This window comes from Pipistrellus kuhlii, unplaced genomic scaffold, assembly GCF_014108245.1.
Source record: "Pipistrellus kuhlii isolate mPipKuh1 unplaced genomic scaffold, mPipKuh1.p scaffold_m20_p_14, whole genome shotgun sequence".
NCBI classification, from domain to species: Eukaryota; Metazoa; Chordata; class Mammalia; order Chiroptera; family Vespertilionidae; genus Pipistrellus; species Pipistrellus kuhlii.
Window position 1 is genome coordinate 5,324,054 of NW_023425449.1, and position 17,286 is coordinate 5,341,339.

The 17,286-nt window shown below is 36.9% G+C and overlaps 1 protein-coding gene across 2 annotated transcripts in view; it reads right to left on the reverse strand.

Moving 5' to 3' along the window:
- Positions 1 to 17,286, reverse strand: part of SNTG1 (syntrophin gamma 1) — a 102,363-nt gene that overhangs the window by 48,318 nt on the left and 36,759 nt on the right. The window contains exons 4-6 of one of the 2 annotated variants that reach the window (XM_045581303.1): positions 13,678 to 13,803; positions 4,080 to 4,133; positions 49 to 183 (exon numbers count right to left, since the gene is read on the reverse strand). In XM_045581303.1, coding sequence (XP_045437259.1) covers positions 49 to 183; positions 4,080 to 4,106 — 162 coding nt within the window. In that variant the 5' untranslated portion in view covers positions 4,107 to 4,133; positions 13,678 to 13,803. The remainder of the gene's footprint in view (positions 1 to 48; positions 184 to 4,079; positions 4,134 to 13,677; positions 13,804 to 17,286) is intronic. The other variant, XM_036437574.2, reaches the window with a different exon arrangement.

Sequence of the window (17,286 nt, forward strand, 5' to 3'; positions counted from 1 at the left end):
TTTCATGAATAAACACAAACATCTTCAACAGAAGGAAGAGCTACTTACACCGGAATAGAAAGGCTCACCAGACACACATATCACATCCTGCTCCTGGATCATCAGAATGTCTTTGGCCAGGTGCAGCCGGACTTTGAAAGGCTCCTGATTGCCATCCTGCAGCAAACAAATCCCTGTCTTTGTCTTCAGACAAAAACAGAGAACATATTATGCTTAGCTTATAAATGATGCTGCATGGTGCATTTCCTGTAAAACATGAATAACATGTCATGGCGACAGAAAATGCACTCTGGGGAGTCTGAGACTCAACACCTAACGTAGGTGCAGAGAAAAGGATAACCAGTTCACATCAAGTCCCCGGACCCCCCAGTAATGGAAAATCCACATGAACATCTGGAGAGTAAAGAGTGTAGTTTTTATACTATGTTAGAAAATTAAAGAACATTTTGTTTAATACTTATTAATTCTAGAATTTCTGTAACAGCTTTATTAAGTTACAGTTTACATTCTATAAAATTTAACCCTTAAATTATATAATTCAATGTGGGAACTTTTGTGTATTAAAAGTTTTACAGCTACTGCTATAATCAATTTTAGGACATTTTCTCCAAAAAGGAATCTATTATCACCACTTTCCTAGCCCCTTCCTCAGGCCTAGGCAACCATGTTAATCTACTTTCTGTCTCTATCATGAAATTTTAAATCTGAAAACGAACCCCTTAAACATCTTCTCTAACCTTCGCTATTTCATCATTTCTAGTCACCAACACACACACACACACACACACACACACACACACACACACTTTGTATAGATAAGGGAACAAGGATAAAGAGGCTGGGAAGATATAAACCAAAAAAAATCTATGCATAACCCACTGACAGATAATAGTGTGGTGAAGGCCTGGGTGGGGAGTGGAGAGGGTTAACAAGGGCGGGGGTTGAGGAGGGGGAGAGAGGAATGGGACATCTGTAATACTTCCAGCAATAAAGATAAATTTAAAAAGTAAAGAGGCAATGTGAACTGCCTAAATTAATACAATTAATAAAAAACAGAGCGTGGTTTGAGACCCAAGAGTCTTAAATCGCAATCCACTATTTTGCTTTCACACTGTTTTGGGAATTTGAAACAGCTGGTGATGATTTCCAAACTTGTACCATGTAGCTTTAAACCAGCAGCCTAGTAATCATTGAGGAAGTGCAAGAGTCTTGCCACCTCCTGAAGCAGGTCAGTGTTATACTATGCACCCTGATAAATAAGCAGATTCTCACTAGCTCGTGCCCTTAGCCTTCCCATTGGTCAGAGATACAAAATGAAACATTTTTTGAGACATCATTTAGTCTCCGGCTGTTATTCTGCACCAAATCCATAGGAAGAGTGACTACTTTGGCAATTGCGTTTTAATTTAATAATTATTGAATTAGTGTTCATTTAGAGAAGGGGATACGCTCATAGAAATGCATATATGTTCTAAGTATTTAATGAACACACAATTCCATGCAAAATAATATCAGGCTTTCTCTTGAAATATACATTTAATGTAAATTGCTAGAGGTGTGTTTCTTTAAAAGAATGTTTCATAATGTTGATAAGAATATCTACACTAATAAAAGAGTAAGACACAAATTGACCATACCTTCACGACACCCACCAGCCAATCAGGAATGAATATGTAAATTAACCAAGCAAAGATGGCAGGTTAATTTGCATAAGCAGCCACTGCCCCAGGTGCTCTGGGCCTCTGGGCAGTGAAGGAAGATGGAAAGGCTGCTCTGGGCCAGAGTGAAAAGGCAGCTCTGGCCGGAACGAAGGAGGTGCCAGCACGGAGGGGAAGGAAGGCCCATTCTCACAGGAATATTCATGCATCACGCCTCTAGTGCTTAGATAAAGCAGCCTCCCAAGATAATTCTCTTTGTAAACTGCTTTACACCATGCACTAATGCATATCATTACGCCCTCTATCCCATATGATATGCTATTACCCTGTAATTATTTCGTAAGGGCTATCATCTACTTCAAGGAAAATGAAGCTTTTGAAGGAGCAGGACCATGTCCTTTCCGCCTCTGTGAGATGAGTACGCAGCAGGAACTCACTCAATTGTGTCCATTAATCTATCCTAACGCATCATTTGGATGGATATGTCTGGAGGATGACAATATTTCAAAAAAAACAAATTATATGTTTCTTCCAATAAAACATAATTTTCTGTGTTTTTCACATAGAAAAGTCTCTCATGCTTATAATGTGATCTCAACCAGAAGCCAACATCCAGACACTGAGGTTGCATGGGGAATGGAGGGGCATAAAAATATCAAAGGCATGTGAACATAGTTGAGCATATCTGTTGATTTAAAAAAAAAAAAAAAAAGCCAAAAAACAACAGAACATGATTATCTTTAATACACAAGTTTGATACAACCAGAGCAAAATAATAACAAAAAACAATGTATTTCATTTGCAATGCATGAGCAATGGTTAACATCTCTTTAGTCATAAACAAGCTCTTAAAAACCAATAGCAGAGACACTCTCATGAGAGGAAACTGGAAAAAAAATAAAATGAAATAATAGACGTAATGATTAAGCCTTAAGCATATACGATGATTTCGCTGAGCCGTGGCGAAGGGTAATTCCTCTGCAGGATCACAGGGAGCAGAATAAAGACACTGGCACCTAATGTTCTTCAGTTTTGAACAGTGTTATACAGTTTGAACTCTCATGTATTGATTTTTCAATGCACAGTACCATCAGGCCTTTCCCTCCCCTGACGCTCCCCTCCAAAGGTGATGGAAGAAATAGCGTTCACAAATAATGCTCTATCTCAAGGGGGGCCTTTTCTGAGAGGCCTTACATACATTGTTTTTACACATCAAAGGGACATAAAAGATCACCTAGGAAAGTTCAGGGACTAAAACAGTAGAAAGAAGCTTTTCTCATCGCAACCCTGATGTAGGCAAAATTTTATTCACTCCACATTCAAATAACGTGCAAAATGTCCCCTCATTATTAGCTGCCTGGGAAGCAAAATCCAGTCTTTGAGCTTATGCTTCGGTCCTGAGAGAATAAGGCAGCTTTTGTTATAATAACATATGTTACAGCATTCAGTGCATTGAGAGGTCTGTAAACCAATAACAAGAATGTAAGAGGCACATGAGTATGAAAAACATAAAAGCAATTCGTTTTCTGAAAGACTTCGGTTCTGAGCCATGAATAAACTGGGACACTTTTTAAAAAGATATTTTTGCAAGAATGTTAACACATGACATTTCATTAAAAGAAAAAAAAGTCTTCATAAATGTTAATAACTGGAGCTTTTGCTGGCTTGTTTTTCACTCCATCCTAGGTAACCTAGTTATAGTTGTTTTTGTCTTGTGTTAGTTGAACACAATAAAAATATTTTAGACCTTCTAGGCAAATGTGTGAAATATTTTCACCTATGAATGTTAGCATTTTACCCAAAGAATGAAAAAACAATGCTTTGAATGCCCTTTGTTTAGTAGAAAAGATAGTATTTCCTCCAAAAATAGAACAGCTACAGTCCCTGGAGGCCCACCTCCACGTTGTTTTGACTGCACACTTGCGTGCCCTTTCCTATCCTTGGAAGAGCAATGTCATATCACTAACTCAGACTGAGGTGGGATGGCAGTTCTACAGAGAACCTGAATTGCTACGTATTAACAATGAAATTATATTGAGATACTTATAGAATATCGACGTTATATAATCCTAGAATGTTAGTGTGAAAAGGGACCTTCGAAGTCTTCTAAGTTATAACCATTTATGTGAAAGAATTACTCCTGACCCTGACACTACTGAAACCCTGCAGTGCTTCATTGATGGAGCAAGGTGACATCACAAGCCAAATAGGTGCCCGTCTCCTTCTTAAAGGAAGAGGGAAGACCTGTGCCTTCCCCGGGCTCTCTCTGGCTTTCCAGTCTTCAGACACAGAGCCTACCCTGGAAGAAAAATAAACCCATCACACATACCTCCACCAAACACAATGTCCCACTCCTGTCAAGGGAAGGCCCATGGTTTCCCGTTTAGAAAAACCGGAAAAGCACAAAGCCATGTCACCTACCTCCTCACAGGCAGTCCTGAAATCCATGTGCTATGGCACCGCAAAGGACTCTGTCTGCAAAGAGAGAAATGGTTTGCCATTGAGCACAGCAGCCGGTGTGAGAGGAGAGACCGTTACTGACGTGTGAGAAGATGAAGCAGATGCTGTGGGCAGATGATGCTCATGGTCCCCTGTTTGGACCAAAGGGTCCCAGGGTACAATGAAGGGAGAAGGAAGGATGGAAACGTCTGAGTCCCTGCTTGAAGGAAGTGTCAGCCCCCTGCCCTGGCTTAGTGTGGTGGAGCATGTCTGCCTCCTTGCCCCGCTCCCCTCAGCATTCACACATGATCTACATGTGAGAAACCTCTCCTCTCCAGTGGTGGCTCATTCCCAGCCTTCACGTTGGACCTCAGTGAGCCACTGGGATGGAAACTTCAAAAGGAGTAATTACAAGTTGACTTTCATGTGGTTTTATCTCTTGGAAAAAGGTTGGCTAATCTTTCTCTCCTTAATTAAAAAGTGACACGCGTGAGTAATTCTCTCTGGAACTTAACATTTTAATCACAAACAGTATGATGTGAGGAAACAAGCTATTTATCAGAATGAATAATAGTAAGATAATGGATGTATGAAATCTGTACCACGTCTTCATTATATGGTCACCATAGTATCTAAATGGTGGACATGCACTTCAATGTATAAAAATAACACTTAAAGTTTGGGTTTAAGTGCTAGTAGAGAGTTTAATGATATGATAACTTAATAAAAGTGAGTTATCGTAGAAAATTGACATTCTAACACATGAAAATGCAGAGCCAAAATAAAATGGCGTATGGAAATAAGATTTCAAAGTAAAACATATGTGGATTACAAAAGAGAAGACTTTATACTCCTGAAAACTCCTCCTCTAGTATTTACAACAGTACGCTATTTTGTCCTTCTTTATAATTTTCTATTGCATGATATTAAGGAATAAGTATTTGTGGGTGAAACAGAGTAAGACATTCACTTATACTGTCCCTGGATTATTACTAATGCCTCTGAAAGAAAAGAGATTGATCTCTTATCAAGAGTAACTAAATTGAATTACTGCTTCCATTCTTATAATTTCATGCCCAGATATATCTCTTAAAAATTATTTATACATTTATTTCCTCAAGAGTTTCTAAAGTCCATGATTTTATAAAGTTCAAAGGCAAGAAACATTTGACAAGCCCCAGAATAACTCTAAATCTGAATTTAGAGTTCAGATTCTTTCTAAACATACCCACCTAGGAGGAAAAAACACATTTTTTTCCCCAAAATTTAAACCGACTCTATTATATGAGAAGCGTGGGTAACAGTGGTAAGTCTCTAGATCCACCTGAATAGATCCAGAAGAATATCCATGTTTACAATGCAGTGGTTTGGAGATATGACTACATGATGTCATAATCTATTCTAATAATAGACTAGGGCTGTCATGACCAGATGGGCGACCGGTCCAGGCAGGAGCTCCATGCAGGTCCCCTGGGCCCACCGCCAGGTGCAGCCAGGTGCAGGAAAGCGGAGTCCACAACTTTTAAAAACTATATTTTTATTGATTTTAGACAGGAAGGGACAGGGAGGCAGAGATAGAAACATCAATGATGAGAGAGAATCATTGATCAGATGCCTCCTGCACACCCTCTACTGGGGATCAAGCACAAAACCCTGGTATGTGCCCTTGACCAGAATTGAACTTGGGATCCTTCAGTCCACAGGCCAACATTCTATCCATCGAGACAAACTGGCTAGGGCTAATCTAGTAACTTTTATTAAAAATATATATATACAATATATATATTTTATTGAGTTTTTTTTACAGAGAGGAAGAGAGAGGGATAGAGAGTTAGAAACATCAATGAGAGAGAATCATCGATCAGCTGCCTCTTGCACACCCACTACTGGGGATGTAACTGCAACTAAGATACATGCCCTTGATCGGAATTGAACCCGGGACCTTTCAGTCCCACAGGCCGACGCTCTATCCACTGAGCCAAACTGGTTTTGGCGAATCTACTAACTTTTGATGAAAATCATTAAAAGAACATTTTGTTGGATTAAAGAGTTTGCTTGCTAACAAATATGCAATTCTGCATTGTAATGATTAAATTGTAAATAAATTATCAATAAAGAGTAAAGGAGAGTAGTCAAGCTTTTAAGTGGTTGTGATTTTCCCAAGCATTTTCACATTGTGCTATTACATTTCAAAGTAAACATAAACATCAGGTATCTTTAATATTTGTATAAAGCTGCGAACAAAATTATCTGAAGAAAAATAGAGGAAGTGCCAGTTTTTCAAAGTGTTCATTTTCATTATAATTCATTGTAATTTTACTTGAAACATTTGAGAGCATTGCTTTACTTTTCTGTTATTCCCCTATTAAATTTGGATAACAATTGTTTTTCTGAGATGCATGAACAATCTTCTGTAGTATGAAAAAGTAGGGAATAATTGTTTTCTGGGAGGTCACCGATTAAAGACAAGAAGACAATTATTCCCTATTTTTTCCATGCAGAAATACAATGGATTTTTAAAATCTTTTGTGTGTGTGTGTGTGTGTGTGTGTGTGTTTTGATTTTGTTTGTTTTGTCTAGCAATTTATATTTTTTTCAATCAATATTTTAATGACATCTGACCTAGATATTAAATTCAAATTATAAATTTGGTAATAATTCACATGTTTATAAATAATTTTCTAATTATTTGTTGGAAGAAACTAAGCATGACACCTCTAAATATATATATATTTTGTTTTGTTTTGTTTTTGTTTTTGTTACTGATCCCTTGTAAACAATATGAGGCAAATGTGAATAGATGTCATTCATTTTAAGCAAAACTATATTAGTAGCAACAGAAATAGGACTCTTATGCAAACAATCCAATTTATATTAAAATATCTATAATTCTAAATATCTTATAAATTGCTTCTTAATTATTAACAATGGCTAAGATAATTGTAAGATAATAATCATTAGTCCATGTCCTGGCTCTTGAAAGAATCTGAGGTTTGATAAACACACAACTTATTTGCAAGCTACATTTAGCCTGACCGAGTGTTGAGGCTCTGACAGAACATGAGATTTCTGGTCAGATTTTAAGAATTTACTCTCAGCACAGCAAGTAGCATCAGCATGGTCACATTGTGTCAGTTTTCCCTGTCCCCCATCTCCCACAGAGGTGACACAGATAGGTCCAGATGGGTGAGAACACACAGAGTGGGTTGCATTATAGTAAAGGAAACTTGAGCTCAAGGAACCCAAATGTTTTATAGTAGGTGATAAACATCCATGAAGCATGCTTGTCCTTTGCTGTGGAGGGAGATGATATATCTTTCTTCTTATGGCTATTTGGTATCCAAGTATCCTTGAGGTAGATGAGATAAAGCATAAGACATGCACTTGGGATTCAATAAAAAGCAAAATGCCATAATTTTTTAAACGTGTTGGAGGAAAAATTATAACCTTGCAAAGTTTTCCAGGAAACCACACAGCAACCACAGTAAAACTGGTAAGTGCCTTTCCTCAAGAGAAAAAAAAAGGGGGGGGGGAGAGGGAGGAGAAAACCCATGATCTGCCAGATGTTAATAGAAAAATGGACTATCAAGTAGATGCTGAGTGTCTGGGAGATTCCTATGTAATATATAAAACCACATATAAAACTGTGTAGTAAATATTTTGGAAATGGTGATGAGTTGTATAGTATATATAAAACCTGCCAAGTCTGTGCCTAATTTAGTTTGATCATAGGGAAAACTGAAATATCTACAGTAGTGATGACCTAGCTGTGTGGGTGTGTGTATAGTATATTCCATATGAATAGTAACACTGGCTAATAATAGTTGTTTATTATGACACTGATTAAAAATTAGAATTGAGTCATTCATGAATGTATCCTACTAAGTCTTCTACACAAAGGCTTACATTTCTTTAAAAAACATTTTTTTATTTTGTTGTGGTTGTTTATTTCAGTTTTTTAAGTCCTTATTGTTAAAAGTATTACACATATTCCCTTTCCCCCTGAAATTGACCCCTTCTAGCCCACCCTTCCCCCACTCCAGGCCTTCACCATGCTGTTGTCTATGTCCATGGGTTATGCATATAAGCACACAAGTTCTTTGGTTGATCTCTTCCCACCCACCCAAACACCCCTGCTTTCCCTCTGAGATTCAAGTCTGTTGTTATTAAACATAAACATTCAATGAATTAATTGGATATCAATGTAGTAAAAAAAATTCATAATACAATCATATGAAAAGAGAGAAGAAAGGCATCATACTGGAAAAGTAGAAGAGAATAAAAGACTATGGGTTTAAATATAAAAGGATTGAAAGAAGCCAACAGAATGGAGAAAAGTAACTAGAAAGATACCTTGAAATATTTTTAACTTCTTAATTTGGATGCTTTCTACCTTAACATTTTTTTTTCTTCTCATCGTGCTGACAGATAGTTTAAAAAAGAGGTGAGGACAAGGAGAGTTGAGCTACCCCCGCAGTTTTTTTTCCCCCCCACACATTTAGTTTAGCACCAGATTTCTTTTCATTTGCAAGACAGTGGCATCTTTTATTGAAGAGATTCACTTTAAGAGTGGAAAACATTACCGCTATCATTGATGCAAGACTAGCTCAAAGCAAGCTTTCTTGAAAAAGATGATCACATTGGGAACAATAAGGAAACCAGAGATAAAAACTGGAGATAAGCCAGAGTTATATGGCATTATAATATGCAAGGCAAAGTAAATTTAGGACCACTTAAATGCCACAGTTTACATGCGTTGACCCAGAAAGCAAACGGCACAGAGCACTGAAACGTTCAGCTCCAGTCCAAATGGCCAATGTATGCTGGGGAATCAGCCGAGTGCAGAGGGGGCCTGTGAACGAAAGAGTATGAAGCGTGTAACTGTCGGAAATCTAAAGACCCTGCCAAGTGGGGAGTGCTTTTATGGACTAAGGCAGTGAACTCAGATGAAGGCTGAGGAAAGACCAGAATAAAAGGCATGATGAATCTGAGTAATTTGGATGTTCGTATGCAAGGGAAGAACTAGCTGACAGCTTCAGTTATAAAAGCAAATGCAAAAGGATAAACATAGGACATTCTGTAATCGGAAGGCAAAAATTATTACTTTGACCGACATTGCAGTACATTGTGGTGATTAGTCTGTGGATAATCACCAATGAGGAGGTCAGGAGGCCCCTTCTGAGGTCACAGAATACTAATATTGCTCTTAAAATATTGAGAGTCAAAGGAATCTCCAACTATGTACAAATTCGCAGATACAATAATAAGAAATAAAAATGGCAGGCTGGAAAATGTTCTATGGTCACACCTGATGGTTTGAACTTGAATGATTAATCAAGGTTTAAAAAACACTGCCCTATCTTACAGAAGGTGGTCATTTTCCTTAGTACAATATGTTTATTTTTTGAATTTAAAATCTGTGAAAACTAATAAAGCATTAAACTCAATGCTGATAAGAACGAATTATCTTTTTTATACTTACAGTAAAGCCATTTGGTAATTTATAGTGATTTACATTATTGAAATAATCATTATAAGGAAATTTCTTTAAGAATTAAGTTATGATAGTTGAACATAGCATTTTTTGGTCAAGGTTTTCTAGGGTCCATATCATGGCAAGCCTATATCAGGAATCTTAAAATGCAAATGGGGGTCCTGGATTAACTGTCTCTGGAATATCCATCCTTAAATTTATTAGAATCTCTCTTTTAGTTCATCAAATGAAAGCATGGAACTCTTTCTCTCATGCTGTCTTAGGGTGTTTCCTGAAGATACAAGAAGATAAAGGTCCTGACCTTTGCTTTATCCTCTAGTAGTCAATTAACTTACACACACACACACACACACACACACACACACCTACCTTACTCTAATGAACACTACAGAGTGTGAGAATTCTTCCAAAGAAACTGAAAATGACCTGAAGCACAAGTTATATAGCAATTCAATGTTTCTTTAACTGTCATTCCAGTAAAATTCAAAGGGCTTCTGAAAATAGTTCTTGGGTCCCCTAGAGGCAGCTTGCTCCCCACTAATTAGCATAGTATCCCCAGCTCCTGCAACATGGTAGGCACACAATACATATTTAAAGAGATATCACATTATGCTAAGATGGCTACAAAGGTCTTTTATGAATAAAATGAGGTAGGATTCTAAAAGAGTAAGGAAGTACTAAACCACCATAAAAAGAGAAAACAAAAACAACTTCTAATTATAAAACACTCAATATGGACACAATCAAATATGTCATCTGGGTTATTGAAAGGAAATGCAGATCACTGTAATCCAGCAATTATTTACTGTTGGCTTTGGGGTTCATATATATAGTTTTTCTTATTAACCCTATTTCCTCATTTTTAAGAACTACAAGATAAAATTCCTATATAATTTTTAAAGTAACTCAGCAGTTATTAATGTACTGGAAATAATCACAGATGACATTCTAGAAAGACAGATACGTATGAATGGACTGACAAGAACAATCAAGCAATTATGGCATTCAGTAATGATAGCGTTTCAATATCAAGGCTGGTCAATTTCCTTTTAAGTCCAGTCTTATTGCACAGAGAATAATGTTGATTTCACATAAAATATATCCATCTCGGTAATAAAATAATAGTGATAATTCCCCAATGCCAGGAACATTTATATTGATTTTGCAATGTCATTTTGAACTCACTTTAGAACAGCAATGTGTCCGATGCTTTAAAAATTCATATTGCTTGAAAGTCATAACAAAGCATGTCTCAGAAACAATAGGCACACTTAGTCTGCCATTGCGATTCAATTTAACTGAGCACTTATTGATTTACGTCTGCCTGCCAGGATAGCAACCGATGTAGGAATGCAGAGAGGTAGAGGACGAAAGCCCTGCCCTCTGAGGGTTCTGGTGAAGGACACCAAAGAGAAACACAATCGCCCAGCCTTGTGGGCTGTGATGGAACAGGGCCCTGAGCTTTGGTTGCTGAGAGAAGGGAGAGACTTGCTAGTGGCAGAGTATGGTTGATAAAGGCAATGGGTGTGAGGGAATCCCAATTAGAAGCTAAAGCCAAATCCTGAAGGAAGAGTAGCATCTTGGTAGACTAGGAAAGGAAAGCTGCCTAGAGAGAGAGAGGGGTGTGATGTGCCAAGGCCCAGGGTGTCGGTCTCTTATAGGAAGCTCATGCAGTAACAATTTACTCAGACTGGAAAATTCCACTGGATACACAACTCTAGTTTGGTATTTTCATTATTCTCGATAGTTAAGTATAGGGCATCCCAAAAATGTATACACACTTTGAATAATTATAAAGGCAATGTTTATTAAAATACGTTTCATTTTCAAACAAGCTGTCAGCTGTAAAAGTGTGTATATATATATATGTATATATTTTTTGGGGGGAGACTATATTTACTCCACTGTCTGCTTGCTTGCATATTTTCTGAAGAAAAGTCTGGTGTCATTCTAATTCTTGGTGTTTTGAGTCTTATTTTTCCCTATGGCTTCTTTCAAAAAATTCTCTTCATCTTTGGTTTTATACAGTTTGCATGTGTTGGGTTTAGGGATAGATTTTTTTTCTTAGTATTGATTCTATCTGGTGGTCTCTGAACTTCCTGGATCTGTAATTTCAGCCAGTCATTAATTTTAGAAAATACTCAGCCATTATTACTTCAATATTTCAGCTGTTCATTTCTATGTTTCTTCTTCTTCTGGTATTCCTGTTATTTTTGTTGTATATTTTGAAATTGTCTCAGAATTCTGGTATACTCTGTTCTATTTTTTAAATTGATTTTTCAATTTGAGATTTTCTAATGACATATCATCAAGATTATTGGTTTTTTCTTTAGCTCTTTTTGGTCTCTTATAAGCTTATCAAAGGCATTATTCAGGTCTGTCATAGTGTTGTTATTTTTTATCTCTAGCTTTTACTTTTGATTTTCTACCACAATTTCCATCTATCTGATTATAGCACTCATCTGATATTGCATGATGTCCACTATTTTCCATTATATTCCTCAGCATATTATAGCAATTTTAAACTCACATTCTGATAATTCCAAAAATATCTGCATATCTGATTTGCATTATTTTGCTTGTTCTGTCTTATCAAACATAATTTGTTTTGTTTTATCTTTTAGTATACCTTTAGTAGTATTTGTTCAAAGCTGGATATGATATATACCCTGTTTCTCCAAAAATAAGACAGTGTCTTATATTAATTTTTTCTCCCACAGTTGTGCTAGGTCTTATTTTCAGGGGATGTCTTATCTTTCCATGTGGTAGGTCTTATTTTCAGAGGATGTCTTATTTTTGGGGAAACACAGATAGGTAAAAAGAAAATTTAGTGTGATTTTTTTTTATGTTTATCTGATGTTTACTGATATAGCTACAGCTATAGATGTCCAAGGTATCAATTTCCTCTACTTTCGTTATTTTTATTTTCTGTAATTTTGGGGTTTTCCTACAGCTTTTTTTTCATAAGTATACTCTATTTTTGGACGTTCTCTCAGCTTGAATCCACTGTTATTTTACTGGAGCCTTGTTGATATGGTGATAAATTCTGGAGGAAGTGGAAATATTCCATAATCCTCTGATTAAGTTGCAACCTTTTAGTGATCTTGTACTGTGACCTTCACAAGTACTTCTCAGCTTTTCTTCTCTTCCTGCACTTAGATCCAATAGGAAAGCATGAGGGGTCTGGAGGTTGGTATCTGCCTTTTCCTATGTTTTTTAGTCTCTAAATAGTTTTTCTTGAGGGAAGACTTTAGTTAGTTAGAAAAAAAATGTTCTTGGTATATTTCAAAATAGTTACTTTTCCCCTTGCACTGCAGGAAATACATGAGCATTTTTCTCTGTTCCTTACTCTGAGAAACTGGTGGGGCTCCTGGAGATAAAACTCATGATTTCCCAGTGGCCTTCTGAAGGCTGAACCTGGGAGTAGTAAACTCTCAAGCTAGTCTACAACGAACTTCCAATAATTTGTCAATTACAATTTCAATTTTCCTACCATTTTTCTGCTTCAGTTTGCGGGGGATGGAAGTTTTCTCTGTGACTACAGTTTTCTAAGGATAAGAAACATTGACTTACAGTCTTCTTGGCTTTTCCTTGCTGTGAGAAAGGTTGTGATGACCTCTAAACTCTACATATCAGAACAGAAACCGGAAGTATGAATTCTCACATTTCTGATCTGATGAAGTTGAAGAATAAAAAAAGGTCTAGTAAAAAGAGTTAATGTTCCCAAAGCAACATTTATAATGTCTGGTGCATACTAAATACAAGTAGTTAACACAGTTATTTTCTTTAGTTGTGTTGCTATGGTAAGAGACAGCAATAGGGAAGAGTACAAACTAAACTCAGTCTTTGCTTGGGTTTCAAGTGCATTTCTACCACTCCTTGGGTCATCACTGTGCAGTTATTTAACTGTCCCAGGTCTTAGCTTCCTACTGCAGGATATGTGTGCCTAGCAAATGATAAGGTCTATACAAATATAAACTCTTATTATTAAGATACACGAATTTAATAAATATCTTTGATATTTATTAGGGCAATCATTTATACATCATTCCTTTACTTCAACAAACAAACGTAATATAGGTTTACCATGTGCATGGAACTCTGCTGAGGCTGGGGGTGCACAAACATCCTCTCTGCCTGAGAAAACTCATCCGTGCTGAGGAGGCAGACTATAACTCGGGTTCGCGTGATATGAGGTACATAACCAAATTACTGTACAAAGACAAGAAGAAAAATAACCAATTGGTTCAGATAATCAAGGAGAACTTCACAAAGCCTCCAGCATTGCCAAAAATGAGTGGCACTGACAAATGAGCGACGTCTCTGCAAACGCATAAATGGAGATAGAACATGAATACACAGAACCACTGGGAACAGGACAGCAAGTTGAGAAGAACCCCCTGGATAAGTCTCAGAGTAGAGGGAAACAATATTATTCCCAGTAGTAATGGTACATAGCAATGTGTGCTCATCCTACACAAAAACAGCAGAAACTATCTTTAAAATAAAAGAATAAACTGAAGGACTACAGGATGCTATCAGTTAATCCGCTAGGAATTGAGGCTATACAATGCTGAATGATAAATGAGAGAAGCAAAAAGTTTGTGGGGAATGAAAACACAAAACAAACACTAAAATAGTGTAAAATATGTGTCAGACACAATAGATATACTTGAGAAATATTCATTCACTTAATCTCAACAGTAACTTGGTGAGATAGGCACTTTTACTATTGCCACTTTGTTGATCATGAAGCACAGGCAAAGAGAGGTTCCGTTATTAAGTCTAAGGTCCCATAGTTATGAAGTGGTGAGGTCAGGATCTGAAGCCAGGAACTCTAGAGTTTAACCTGTTTCATGTCTTAAAATATTCCTGGAAGTGTGCTACATTAACCATCATTTAAGATATATCGCAGTGAGATAGCTAAATTAGGCACAGACTCATGCATGAGGAAAGTGAACTCAGCCATTCTGTAAGTTATGGATTAGGAAGATAGTTGGAAGACTTCCAAAAGCTTTAAAATGTTAAGTTTTTACAAAGTTAGCAGTATCTTTTCAAAAGTAGTTTTTCATTATTTAACTTTCCTTTTTATCGTTTTTGTTCTTATCACTGTTCAGTTCTGTAATCTTCAGAGGTTTGCTACCAACACTTTAGTTTATTTGAGGGGCAATATTTTTATATTTGAGACAACTTCAAGCTGTCAATTGATATAAAATATAACAGATCTTACGTATTTGTGTGAGGCTACACATTGATATACATTTACAACCTGAGTACATAGAAGAAATGGTCCTATTAAAATGATCGCATTGGTTCTGAGAAAAAAATGTAATTGTACTTCAGAGGAAAACAGCTGCTCCAACTGTGCTATTCTGTATCTGAGCTCTTTCCTGACAGCACTGTCATCATTCAGCAATAAACGCCTCAAACACCCTGACATAAAAGGACCAACTGCACATTTGGTGCAGTTAGAGATTGCAGATGGCAAGATTTCATTCTTTATAAGTGAGTGACAGATATAGATATAGATATAGATATAGATATAGATATAGATATAGATATAGATAGATGATATATCACCTCTTCTTCATTCATTCACACATCAGTGGACACTTAGATTTCTTCCATATCTTGGCCATTGTAAAAAATGCTGCAATAAACATGAATGTGTGTGTCTTTTCAAATTAGATAAATACCCAGAAGTGTAATAGATGAGTCCTTCTTAGTTTCTTGTTATAGGCTTTGTTTTAAAGTCTATTTTGTCTCACAGAAATAGACGCCAACTTTTTTTGTTTGTTTGTTTGTTGTTGTTCCATTTGCATGAAATATAGTTTCCTTTTCCTTTGATCCAAAGTGGGTCTCTTGAAGACAACATATGTAAGGGTCTTGTTTTCTTATCTACTCAGCCACTCTTTTGTTTGTGGCATTTAATCCATATACATTTAAAGTATTTATTGATAGGTATGTAGTTTTTGCCATTTTATTATTCATGTTGTTGATATTTTCTTTCTTTTTTGTCTTTTCATCTTGTTAAAGAAGTCCATTTAACATTTCTTAAATGTAGATTTGGTGGTGACGAATTACCTTAGCTTTTTCTTGTCTGGGAAGTTCCTTATCTGCCCTTCAATTCTAAATGATAGCTTTGCTGAGTTGTGTAATTTTGGTTGCAGGTCCATGCTTGTCATCACTGAGAAAATATTGTGCCAATCCCTCTGGCCTGTAAAATTCAGCTGACAGCCTTATGGAAGTTCCCTTGTAGGGAACTAACTGCTTTTCTCTTGTTGCTTTTAGGATTCTCTCTTTGCCTTTAACTTTGATATTTAAATTATGATGTGTCTTGGTGTGAGGCTCTTTGAGTTAATCTTGTTTGAAACTCTGTGCTTCCTGAACTTGTATATCTACTTCCTTCACCAGGTTTGGGAAATATTTGGCATTATTTCTTCAAATATGGTTTCAATTCCTTGCTCTTTCTCTCCCCCTCCTGGTACCCCTGTGATGTAAATGTTGGTATGTTTTGAAGTCCCAGAGGTTCTTTAAATTATCTTCATTTTTGGATTATTTTCTCCTTTTTGCTGTTCTAATTGGAAGTTTCCTGCTACTTTGTTCTTCTACTTCATCTATTCTTTAATGTAGTTTTCATTTTAGTTATTCTATTCTTTATTTCTGTCTGTTTTTTTATGTTTTTTTTTAATCTCCATTTTTATGTTTCCTATCTCTTTATTATAATTCTCATTGAGACCAACAATTCTTCCCCTAAGTTAATTGACCATCCTTACAACCAATGTTTTGAAATCTGCATCTGGTAGAATGCTTGTCTCCATTTCATTTAGTCTTTTTTTCTGGTGTATTTTTCTGTTCTTTTATTTGAGATACGTTTTGCTGTCTCTTTATTTTGGCAACCTCCCTGTATGTTTCAATGTATGAGAGAGAGCTCTTACATCTCTGGGGCATGATAGAGTTGCCTAATCTAGTAGATGTCCTATAGGGCCCAGTAGCACAGCCTCTTTGTTCACCAGAGCCAGACACTTCAGGTCCACCCTCCAATGTGGACTGTGTATACTCTCCTATTGTAGTTCTGTTGGCATGCCAATGGGAGGGAATTACCCTCATGCTGATTGGCTAGAAGGACTGTCCATGACTACACAGAGAAGTTGTTGTGTAGGGTCTGAGTCTACTGAACAAGATTCATTGAAGCATGGCTCATGGGTCTGCTGAATATGCTCTTTGGGTGTGTAATATGTTGAACTGATGCTGTAGTATCTAGTAGGGTTTGAAGCTGGCCACCAGGTATGTTGATTCTTGAGTCTTTTGAGAGGGTCTCTAGGTGGACTAAGATCAGTCACTGCTTTGGGCCCATCATGGTATGAGCTACAGAATGATCTACAAAGAGTTGCCACTTGTGCTGGGCTAAACTGCAAACTGAGGCTGGCTGCCACTGGTCTTAGGCTTAGGGCTACTTAGAAAAATGTATTAAGCAAACTGAGACACACCTTCCTTACATGGGGTTTGTGAAATGTTGGGAGATTTTAGCACAAACCAAGATGTGAAGTTCGTATGGAAAAAGTCACTGGAAGCATCATAGGTTAGGCTCACAAATTGGGTGAGGCGAGGTGAATAGTGTTAGTTAAGTCGATTGAGATTCTGATATGGTGCCTGCCTACTCCTGCAGGCTAGGGGTGGGGAGAGAACTCAACC